This window comes from Apus apus, chromosome 12 (genome assembly GCF_020740795.1).
Source record: "Apus apus isolate bApuApu2 chromosome 12, bApuApu2.pri.cur, whole genome shotgun sequence".
Taxonomy (NCBI): Eukaryota; Metazoa; Chordata; class Aves; order Apodiformes; family Apodidae; genus Apus; species Apus apus.
The window spans coordinates 13,824,107-13,836,058 of NC_067293.1; the positions used below are offsets into that span (position 1 = coordinate 13,824,107).

Genomic DNA, 11,952 nt, shown 5'->3' on the forward strand with positions numbered 1-11,952 from the left:
GGGAGAAGAGGGGAAAGAGCTACTTGAAAGATTTTTAAAGGGTGGAGAGAGGAAACAAGTGGTTTTTTTCCCCAGATAATACATTTATAGGAGGGCCCAGCCCTCTCCCAGACTCAGGGTGTGCCAAGTACAGGGAAGAGAGCCAAAAAGAGCTGTTTTGGTGTGGGTTTTAGTTGTGCTTTTCTTTTTCTGTCTGAAGGCAGTCTTTGCACATGTCACACATGCATCTTCCTGGCAAATGTGCCACATTGTCCCCAATCACAGCCTCAGTTCAGCAGCTCTTTGCAAAAAGTCAGGTTCACATATGATGCCAAAAGCAAAACCCCCAGCAAATCCAGCAGATATTGATTGGGATGGCATTACTTCAGTGCTGCTGTTTTGTGGAAAATCTCTTGCTCCTGTTCAAACAAAACCATTGACCTTTGGAAGTTTTCAGGATCTCAACTCTTTTTCCCCCTGCCCTGTTGGCAGCCAGGGTTATGAAACCATTGCTCATCTTGAAAGGCAGGCAGCATATTTTTATTTTTGGCAGTCCAAAAGAAAAGTTTGACCAGCATGCTGCCAGCATATCAAATTCAGGCTCATAGCAACATTTCAGACTACAGAACAGAAAAAAAGGACTTTGAATAAGAGCCCAAATGTTTTGCAGAGGTCACAAAGCAAATATAAGGAGGTCTTCCCGTTTTCAAACCTCTTCCTCCCTCTTTTTCCCAGCTCAAGCTGTGCACATGTCTGCTCATCAGCAGCTATTTCACAGGGCAGTGAGCTCTTCAGAGCAGTGATTTGCCCTGGCAAAATTTAAAGAGCAAACTGGAAAAAAAATTCCAAGTTTGCAATTGTCAATGATTGCATCAACCAGCAGAGCTATAATGTGTTGGTTTTCCTGTTGCTTTCTGGTCCTCCAAAAGCCAGAGCTCTTCAGTTATGGAAACAAATAAAACCCCTAAATACTATGTTGTGCATCCCAGCTCGGCCAGAGGTTACTCTGACCTCTGCCACCTACAGACATTTCCCCCCTTTTTAACTTTTCCCAGCATTTCAGAGCCAGCCAGCAAACAGCCCATTTCCCAGAGCAGTTTCCTCCCCTTTCCCCTGGGAAGCAAGTCTGCCTGGCCACCCACCCACCAGGGGCAGAGGCTGCAGACTCCCCTGCCAGGGCAAGCATCACCTCAGCAACCCAGGAGCAAGGGCTTGTACCCAGCCTGTGTCCCTCCAGGTAAAGCTTTTCCCCAGGGTTCTGTCATATTTCCCACACAAAAGCCACCAGCAGGGACAAGAGGGCAGGTCACCAAGTCCTGCACCAGCATCTCAGGGCATCCTCACCCCTGCAATGGGTACCTGAGGTCACAGCCCTTCATGCTGCTCACTCACACTTGTCCAGATTATGGTTTTTTTTACTTCAAAAAAGTTAAAGCTGTAATTTGCTAACCCTCCCCTTGAGGTACTGCAGAGAAACATTTCCACAGAAGCAGCAGGAGTTAGAAAGGGGAAGAAAGAGAGAAATCAACCTACTTCCATACCTTGCTCCACAGGCAAAATCAGCTTTACATGCCCCAGACCCCATCTGGGGTATTTTTATCTCCAGATACTATAGTAACCAACAGATTTATCCTTGGAGCTTCAGGCACAGTTACACTAGGATACCAGATCAGTGCAATCCACCCAGTCAGCAGAGAAATCCTGAACATGTGGCCTAGGATTGTTTATCTTCAGGAAATCCTCTTGGCTCATATTTCTGCCAGGCTGGGTAGAGTGGCTGCAGATCAGCCCCAGCAAACCACCCACCACCCAGGGCTGAGCACAGCCAGAGGCACAGCAGCCAGGTTTGGCAGCAAGAGGGAAATCTGCTTCTCCACAGGGACCTGGAGATGAAGTCTGACCTGGCCCCAGGATGCCAGGCTTGGAGCATGAGAGGTTTTGCTGGGGTTCATCCTGGCCCTGTCAGTTGGAGAAGAGAGCTCATCCTGTGCAGAATGGGAAACATCCCAGGAGATAGTCCTGGTGACTCAGAACAATTCCTATCCCATCCCACCCACTGCCTTCCCTAGACGAGCACTGGGATAAGGTCATTCCTGCTCTCTTACCAAGATAAGCTCCTTCTCCCAAGTTTTCCTCTCTGCCCATCTCATTTCCCCACCCTGCATTTACCAGAAAGGTACTTGTCAAGTGAAAAGTCTCACTTCCAACCATTCAACTGCACTGGAAAAAACCACCCCACGGAAATGTACTCCACAATGATTATTTGGCTAATATAAGGATGACAGCCCTCTGGGCATCACAGCTAATTTTACTGTGCTGCCTCCCTGAGCAAACATTTATAATAAAAGGTGAGGTGGAAAGAAGAGGAAAAAAAAATAAAAACCTTCCACAAGAACTGGCATGCAAAACACCACCCTGCAAGCCAAAAACAATGAACCAATATTGCATTTTAAGCTTGGCTTTGCAGCCTCTGTAAGAGCAGGGCTGAGCTGAGCAGGTGCCCCCAGTGCAGCCTGAGCCCCCCCAGCCCTGAGGTACATCACCCCAGGCAGCAGCCACTGGGCTGCCTGCAAATGCTGGGGAGGAATTACACAGAAATCATCATAAAAGATGGCAGAACTGCTCACAAAGTGGATTTATTTTTTTTTCTTCCCTTACATTCAATCTCCTGGCAGTGAGATTTTTTTTCTTCCCCCCTCTCTTAAGCCAATTGAGACAGGCAATGGAGCACAGCATTGCTGCAGTCTAGCAGTACTTAATTTTTATTACTGCTGAAAAGATCTTGGATTGCAATACCAAAGAGACACTTCAAATTGTCTAGTCTTGCCTGTTGCACATCTTACTCAGCTTTTCTAGATCCTCTACTGCACAAGAAAAATAGAGTCCCTTTGTTTTGCAAATCAGTGCACTTGCCACAATACTGCAAACAAATTACATCTATCAAGAGAGCCTTGCCTCTGTTTTCCACTTTAGTAGTCTTATAAAATCTTATTAAGGGTATACAGAGTACTTGAAGACAGGCCAGACCTAAATGCTGCTTGCTGACCCTTCAAAAACAGTCAGCTAGATACTATCAAGCCCTCCACATACTGTCCTACAAAAGCAAGACTGGGGCCAGACCAAGAGCCCTTTCACCTATAGATCATGCAAATCTCAGCTGAACTCAAAGGAAAAACCCTGCAGCAAAGCATTGCTCATCCAGGGCCAAAAGGAGGTTAACAGGAATCTTGCTAGAGTCTTGAACAAAAATAACAAGCTTGATTCGCTCCCAAAATACCCCAGCTAGGAGAGCCTTGCAGGTGTTTACCCCTCCTTTCTGCTTGCAGGAGGAAAACAAAAAGCCCTTTGCAAACAGTCAGATCACAAATAAATGCATGAGGCTCTCATGAAGGAGAGCAGGACAAATGACTCTGAACTACAAACGCTCTCAGCTACCGCCGGATGTCAAGAGCAGACGCGCTTTTAGACTAAATTGGCTTCAGTTGGAATCCCATCTCAAATGACTGGTTTTGGGGAAAAAAAAATTACTAGAGAGCCTGACATACTGCAAATCATGTGCAGAAGGAACTGCCTAAGGAACTAAAAAGATTTTTACAGAATACTGGTTCGGAGCAGCATCTGTAGCAGCGAGCATCCCTATGAGAGCATGAAACATGATGAAGGGTAGCAAAGAACCACCCAAGAATGCTTCCCATCCACCAGTGAACCCCTCATTAGGGTAATGACCAGCTCCTCTCCCCACCCAGGTGGTACCATCTAGAAGTTCCCTGGATCTTGGCTACACCTGAGAAGCCGATAAGCAAAAAAAAATGTATTTAATGCACTTATATATTGCATATATCCATATTTAATGCATATATATATATGCACACACAATAGCTGCAGCCTCTGGGCAGAACAGGCTTTCCTGACCCAGCAGCCCTGCTGCTGCCAGGCAGGAGCCAGGCAAAGGTGGGGTCCAGAGGAGACCTTCTAAAACAGGAAAGTTCCACTGCTTCCCCAGGCTACAAGTTAGTAAACTAAGCTCTACAACAACTTGCCACTGCCTGCCCATCCCCTGCGGTGTCCTGCCACAACAGGGTGATGGTAACCCATGTAACTGCTCCACACAACTCTTAGTGTCAACTTCACTGCTAAAAGCACAATAGTAACTGCTGAAATCAAACCTTAACCAATTCAGGCAAACACCGGTGAACAACTCACTGGTGGGATGTTGAATAATTCAAAGTAATTAAATGAACTACAATGTGATGGTTACATGGAGAGCAGTCATGACTGCTTTGCGGTGGCAGAGCCAGCCTGTGGAAAGGGGGCAGGGAGTCACAGGAGAGCAAAACTGCAGGAGAGAGGTTTCATAGAATAACTTAATAATAATAGCCTACAATCATCAGCATGAGCAGCAGTGTCCTTATTACCCACTTGCAATGAGAAGGACTCACTTTTGGCCCAGCAGTGTCCCAGAGGACAAGCCATGGTCTGAGCACAGCACACTTCATGCCATGTCTGTCACACAGTGCTTGCTGCGAATGACAGCCCTGAGCAGCAGCAGTTAATGGGTTAATCACTGGTGGGCACAGCCTGCCACAGCCTGGCACCCCAGCCTGCCAGGAGTCCAGCATCTGCGTGGGCCCCACAGCTTTGAGAAAGCTGCAAATCCCCGAGTGAACAAGGGAAAACACTAAAAAAAAGATACAGAACCTCAGTGTGGTTTGGCCATTAAAATAGGGGGAAAAATAAAGATACTCTCTGCTTGCAAGAGATTAAGGGCTGGGGGTGGGGGTAACAAGCAGGGTTCTCCCAGTGGTCTGCATCACGGCAGTGGGGTTGGAACAACATGGTCTTTAAAGGTCCCTTCCAACCCAAACCCTTCTCTGATGTGCAGAGCTCACAGCCCAGGTTGGATGTGAGGAGAGCATGGGCAGGTGAAGTCCACAACACCCTGTCAATCGCACTGGCAAAAACCAGCCCATCCTTCCCAACCCTAGACCTCAGCAAGCACAAATTTTTCTGAAATGAGCAATGAGCAGCAGATTTCAGTCTAAACTCACAGGTAATGTATTTTCTAAGATCACCTTGGGATAGCCTGTCCCAGCATTGGGCATGAGCTGCCCCTTGCTCCTCACTGTGACCTAACCCACTCCCCCAGGCAGGGCTTGCTGGGGGACACTTTTTGGCAGAAGGCCACCACAGCAACCAGCCAAGCCAGGGGAGAAGCACAGGAAAACCTCAGCACTGCCCTCCAGCCTCAGCACCCGCTTCCTACACAGCTAAATAAAGGAAACTCCCTTGAAAAAACCCCCAAGCAAACGTTTTCAGGGAAAGGCAAATGGGTTAATAGCACACTCAGTCACCCTGTGTCCAAGTTTCTTGGAAAACTCACACTCCCAGACACCAGAGCCAAACTGAACAGCTCAGTGCCTCCCTTACCCCTGCAATGTCAGCTCCTCCAGCAGGCAGACCTTGGCTGCAGATATCACAAGGGATGTCCCCACATTTGGTCACCTGTGTCTTCTCAGCAAGGATAAATTAAAGCCCCCCAAGGAGGGACAGAGTCCCACACCCCAAGGAATCAGCAGCCAAAGGCTGCTTTTCTGTTGCACTGTGGGAGGAAGATGCTCACAGGGGCCCCAACCTGCACTGCAAAAAACACGGTCACTGGCAGAACAGCTCATTCTGGTGTGAAGGTTTCTTCTGGCCAAGAGACTGCAGTTATGTTCTCCACCAGCTTTGCTTTTAACTAACATTTCAAAGAGTTCTCTCCACTAGAGAGGACATCAACGGTTACGGCCAGAAAGCAGCAGTTTGAATCGGAAGGGAAGTGCATAAACCAAAGCAACAGGATGAAATTGAAGGCAAGGCTGAAAAGCCTGCTATTAATAGACAGCCTGTTTGCTTTTACAATTTTTATTGTTGAAAACAAATTGCCATGCAACTCAGTTCAACACCGAACCTTCCCCTCATGGCCCAGACAATCATTATTATTCTCAGCAAAACACCAACTGGAGACAAACTGCTTCAAGTGAAGAATAAAATGCAGCCTTAAGAAGTGTGTTACTCTCCACAGAAAAGTTTCTGCACATCACGGGTTTAACTGGCAGCACCATTTATCATTAATGTTTGACCAGTGCCTTCCAGTCCCACCTTACAGTAGTATCTAACCTCTCCAAATTTTAACTGCATGCATGAACATTTCCATGCAGCTGCATGTCCAAGGCTTGTTTTTTATTTGATTTTTATTTATTTTTAGCCAAATGGTTGAGCTATTCCTGGGAATAAGGCTACAGTTAGGAGACTGCTGTGCAACATTAAAGAGAAACAGCTACAGGAATTTGAGAAACTCCTCTGTCCAGATTTTCCAGGGAATTTGAGACCCTGCGTCCCATTTTCCAGGATAAGGGCATTGAAAAGGGATTTCAGCCCTGGGGAAGAGCCTTTACCATGTCCAGGTTCCCAATGTGAGCCTCTTCTGACTTCTGTGGTCAAGCATGAGCTATCTTGTGGCTGCTATAGGGCATCTGGCCCCGAGCACACCAGACGCCATTCTCACGTTAAATACGTTACAAAATAAATTCCAGAAACATTCATGAAAAATTCAAGTTGCTTCATTAAAATCCACACTCTTTTGAAGTGTGGGATTTCTAAAAGCAGATCTGTCACCCAACATCACAGAGACACCCCAGCCCCAACACTTGCCGTGGGTTTTTGTCACATCAATGAAAGCAAAACGCTTCTTGTGGAAACTGGCAGTCAGGTACAAGGTATTTGACACACTTCCACTCTCACATGGCTGGACTGGGGGGAAAAAAAGCAATTCTCAAGGCTTTCAACTCCCACCTATGCTCTTCTTTCTTATTAGAATAGGAACTGCAACCACACTTTGTAATGTTTGGTTCACACTCTCTAAAAAAATTAAAAAGCAAGCATGAAAGAAAATCACAGATGTGTCCGTGGCCCAAAATAGACTATTACACATTTACTGCAAAAACTAAAGACAAGAGTGTAAATCAGCATCCTCCACCTCAGACACAGACATCTCCCACAAGACTTACTTCAGCATCCCCCCAGCTTGGGGGGATAGTTGGGGTGGGGAGACAGCAGGCAGCAGTGGTCAGCCCCACTGCACCCCAGCGACTTTCCCCATCTGCTCTTGTCCCTCCTCATCTACTTCCCATTGCCAAGGAGGAAGTTATTTCCCTTCTAAAATTTGTGATTTCCTGCCATTCAAAGAGGTATTTTTTTGCAGGGTGCCCAGTAGGACTTGCCCCACAGGGCTCAGCATCACCACCTTCCCTGCTCCATCCCAGGCGTGACTCATCTCCCCAGCCCCCAGCACATCTCTTGAGTCAACAAATGCCATCTCCAAGGCCTTGCTCCTACTCTGCTCCTCCCCAAAGGGGCCAGGAAGGGCTCTGGGGACGTGAGGGGACACACAGCTGTGTGCTGCTGATGGCTGTGGATGCACTGGGGTATCCTGACCCAGACCACCCTTGGCAGCATCAGCCTCACCCCCATCCCAACATGTGTGGGGTTGGGGGGCACTCAGGCTAAGACAACCTTAAAAAAATCCAAAGGGGCTTCAGAAAGCTCTAGCAGAGCCCAAATGGAGCCCAAACCTCACACCAGGCACTGCTCCTGTGTATGTGAGCCCCCTGCCTTACAGGGCCAGGGCCTGTACCCCTGCTGTTTTGGGAAGGGTAAGGTTTTGGAAAGGAATTTTGTGACACTCACAAGTGCTTTCACAGGGGAACCCTTCCCTGCTGCCCACAGAACACCAGTGGCAGGCAGGCACAGCTGGGGGATGCAAAGCAAGTAGTGAAGCAGTGGCCAGGAGCCTGGCTGGGGTAGCCCCCGCAGGGGGGACAAGCCACAGGTGACATTAAAGCCCAGCTCAAGTGCCAGTCTCCTGCAACCTTGCCTTGTGGCAGTTTGCAAGCAATTTTTTTTAATTAGGTAAAATGAGTCCCAGATGGAAAAGCTCCACCAAGCATGCAAATGAAAAGTATCAGTTGGTTACAAAGGCAGCTCCTCCTCTGTTTTAGGGCTGCAAGAAGCAAACCCCCTTTGCTGTCTTTACCGTCCCTTTGCAGGGAAGTGGGCAAGCCTAAGGTGTTCCACCAGGGACACCAGGGGACAGACAGGTCCTGACCTGGGGGAACTGACAAGTCCTGAAGAGAGGAGAGCAGGAGACCCCACCAAGCCCCATAACCAACCTAGGGGTACCCCCATTGCTGGCAGGCACACAGCAGAAAGAGATGGACACCCCAGAAGAAGACCAGCAACAGAGCATCATTACCAGCCTGAAGCAAAGCAAAGGCACCAAGTCACAATGCAGGTCCAGCCCAGGGACAAGCACTGAAGGCTCATTCAAGAGGCATCCTTCTTCTCCCAACATCAAGCAAATGTTCCTGAGAGCCAGCAGCTAAGGACCAGAGCTTGCTGAACACCCAGGGATTTACCAGGGCATGGGCTGCAAAGAGGATCAGGCCTCAAGGTATTTAATGAAAAGCAAATAACACAAGGTCCTGTTGTTAGACGCTACACAAAGTGAAGAATTTTGCTCCCAAGTAGGGCTTGCTTGTTTTCTTACCCTGGATTTTACACAAGAACAAATACCAGAGCAAGGACCTGCACTAATTGCAGGGGCAAGAGACCCAGGCAGCAAAACAGCAACAGGTGAGCACCAGGTGCCCACGGGCTCAGCCAGCACAGGGCACCCTGAGAGGAGGGAGAGCACCCCAGGGTGCTGCTCCCCCAGCCTGCCTGCATGGGGGCACTGGTAACTGTTCCTTCTCCATTTCTTACTTGGCTCTTACAACAGCCCAGATCTGCACTGGCCCAGCAGCAGGAGCAGAGCTGTGGTGCACAGCTTTGGCCTGCAAGTACAGCAGTCTGTGTGCTTCAGAACCATCCAGGAAAAGAGCACATTGCCTTTCATGCATGAAACAAGAACCAGCACTTCCCAGGAGTCTACCAAGTGAGTTTGGAAGCGGGCAACACTCAACCCACTCCTGCAAGGACACCTGCATAAGGAGACAGACTTAAACCCCCCCTGGTCACCAACACACTTCCCCACTCTACTCCTGCATCCTCCCCACAGCAGCTGTACAAGTAGCATGAGACTAAAAATAAGACTCCAATGCCAGAATCTCTTTCCAAAAAAGAACTAAAGTTATATTTCAAGCTGACAGTATCTCCTGAAAGTGGATTAACCATAGCAATCTTGCCTACCCACAGACATCCCAACCCCACCTCTCCTTTTGGCAGGGATGGTTTCAATAGTGTAAATTGAAGTTCAGAGTCCAACTTGTTTCTGCAGAGAGCATCAGCCTGTACCCCAGGGCAGCAAAGCAGACCCCCTCTGTCCCTTTTGCTCTTTTTACCACCCCACTTTGTACCCTACCCAGGATAAAAAAGTTTATGGGAGGGAGAAACAGAGCCATAAAATAGTCACGTTACAGGGCAAGACATATTCATTGTGCCCAAGCTGTGACACATCTGAAACAGGATTTTTAATATCTATTGGTATTTATGAGCCACTGGCAGAGACCACAGAGTGGAGAGATGACAACATTTGTCTGAGTAGCCCTATAGGATCTGAAGTGCCAGATAATCTGCAGCCTTTAACAATGGCAGTGAATTTTCTGCAATACTGCTGTCACTACCCAAGCATCACTTGAAGCCCCATGCCACCCATACAGAACCATAGGCAAGACAGCAGCTTGGGGATACCAGGAAAATCAGCATGGGGTTTCCTCTCCTCCCACTAAGGAAGAGTGGGGACCAACCCAAACTCAGCCAGCTCCTGAGAGCCCTGTGGGGCTGGAGAGGGCAGAGCCACAGCAGCCTGGCAGGAGCTACTATCTGCCTGAGGCCAGGGGGACCCATGCCACTTGCACCAGCCTGATAACAAACAGGGCTCCTTGCTGCTCAAACACCTTACAAAGCCAGTAGGTGGAAAAAGCATCCAACAACCCTCAGCAACACTGCAGTCACCCTGGTGAGCTTCAGAGGCCCTGAGCAGAGTAATTCCTCTAACCAGAAAACTACCTCCAGCCCTCCAAACACACCCTGAAACCCAGAACAAAACTGTTCAAAATACCTGAGTTTGGTGTTCAGGACCATTTCTTCTCCACTCCCACAGACACATCAGGCCCTGGCAGCAGTGGATGTTCCCTCCCCATGCCAAGGGCTGGTGGGAGGTGGTGCAGGGCCACTGTGGGACCACTGGGCAGCACAGGATGCTGAAGCCAGAGCCCAACCAGGCACCTCTGTGGAATCCCATGGCCACCAGTACCTGCTCACAAGAGGCCATCACCTAAAAATGCTCTCAGCCAAATGCAATAGCTGCAAAAGACAGAGTTCATACCCCAGATGCCTCCTGTGAGGGCACATCAGAAGCATATAAAACAAGGCAGAGCACAACTCAAAAGTCAGAAACTCAGGGTGTGGAGATTAGATCTGATACATCTGTCCTCGGGGCTGCAGAACAATAGTTGCAGGTGTGTTCCCTGCAAGGCTCACCCAAAGCCTATCACAGCAATCCAACCTACAAACAGGAAATTTAACCATTCTTTCTCCCCAGAACTGCTGCAGAGCTACCTCCAGACTTACAAAGGAGATGAGGGTTGAACACCTGGGTATCTGGCAGAAACAGCTCACTCCAAAGTGTGCATGAAAACACATCTCCCAGCAGCTCTGGCCTTGCAGGCTGCCACGGGCAGAGCCCGATTTCCCAGCAGGTACCCGGGTGCCAAGGGGTGCAGGCACCTCGGGAAGCAGCTCCTGAACCTCCAAGGGTGTGTTCCCTGTGCTAACACCACACGCCTGCTGTTTAAACTCGGGGAACTTTCTTAACTACGCGCTGCGCAATAAATGGCACCGCTCGGTAAACAGGAGCTCCCGAGATGATGTTAAAACGCGGGTTTTCACCACACTTGCAGTGGAAGAAGTCGGGGGGGGGGGGGGGGGGGGGGGGGGTGGAAATGAGTAATTACAGACTTCAGGCCAAGCAATGAGGTCACAGTGAAATCTCCAAGCAGCTTATGTGGCACCGGTTTTTAACGAATTTGGGGACACAGGGCGGGTGGAGCAAGGGCAGCACCCCGGGACCTGCCGCACCTCCTGCCCGCCCCAGAGCCACGCGGAATCGACCAAGTCCCTTCCCCGGGCTTTTCTAGGGTCGTTTGGGGTTTTGTTTTCGGGTTGTTTTTTTTGGTCGTGGTTGGGGTTTTTTTTAGATTTTTTTTTTTTTCTTGCCAGGCAGGGGAATTAAGAAAAAATAAAATAAATAAACGAAGGTTCGGGCTGTGACAGCAAAGGCAAGTCCTGGTGCGGAGCCGCAGCGCGGGCAGGGCCCTCCCGGGAGGTTTCGCAAGGGAAGAAGCTGCGGCTGCCGGGGGGGAAGGGGCCGGGACCCCCGCCACGGGGATGGGATGCGCCCCGTCCCCCCCCCCCCTCCACCGCCCGCCCCCCGGGAAAGCCCAGCTGATAAAAGAGGGGAAAAAAAAAAACAAACCACAACACCCGAAACCCCAAAGCATCAGGAAGTTCCCCCCGCCCGGCACCCCCCGGCCCCGCACTCACCAGGCGGCTCAGGCTGCGGCGGAGCATCGCGGCGCGCCCGGCCCTCAGCGCCGCGCCGCGCCCGGCCCCGGGCTGCCCGCGGGCCCCGCCGCCGCCCGCCCGCCCCGCATGGAGCCCCGCACCGGCTCGGCCCGGCCGCGCTCGGCAGCGGCACTTCCCCCGCGCCCCCGCTTTTGTCCCGCCAGCGCCCGGGAGGCCGGGCCCGCCCGCCCCGGAGCAGCCTGGGAGCTGTAGTGCCCGGGCGGGCCCGCCGGGCTGCGCGGCCCCGGGACACGCCGAGGGGGGGGGAGGAGCGGGCGGGGGCTGCGGTTCTGCCCCGGGGAAGAGCAGCCCCCCGGGAGGAGTCTGGCAGAAAAGAGCCGCGGGGCCGGCCCGGTGCGCTCTCCGAAG

General features: G+C 50.5%; 1 protein-coding gene across 1 annotated transcript in view; it reads right to left on the reverse strand.

The window, feature by feature from the left end:
- The window catches only part of ATP11C (ATPase phospholipid transporting 11C), a 56,780-nt gene extending 45,068 nt beyond the window's left edge, over positions 1-11,712 (reverse strand). Inside the window, exon 1 of the mRNA XM_051630038.1 lies at positions 11,563-11,712. Coding sequence (XP_051485998.1) covers positions 11,563-11,589 — 27 coding nt within the window. The 5' untranslated portion in view covers positions 11,590-11,712. The remainder of the gene's footprint in view (positions 1-11,562) is intronic.
- Between the last annotated feature and the right edge of the window lie 240 nt (positions 11,713-11,952).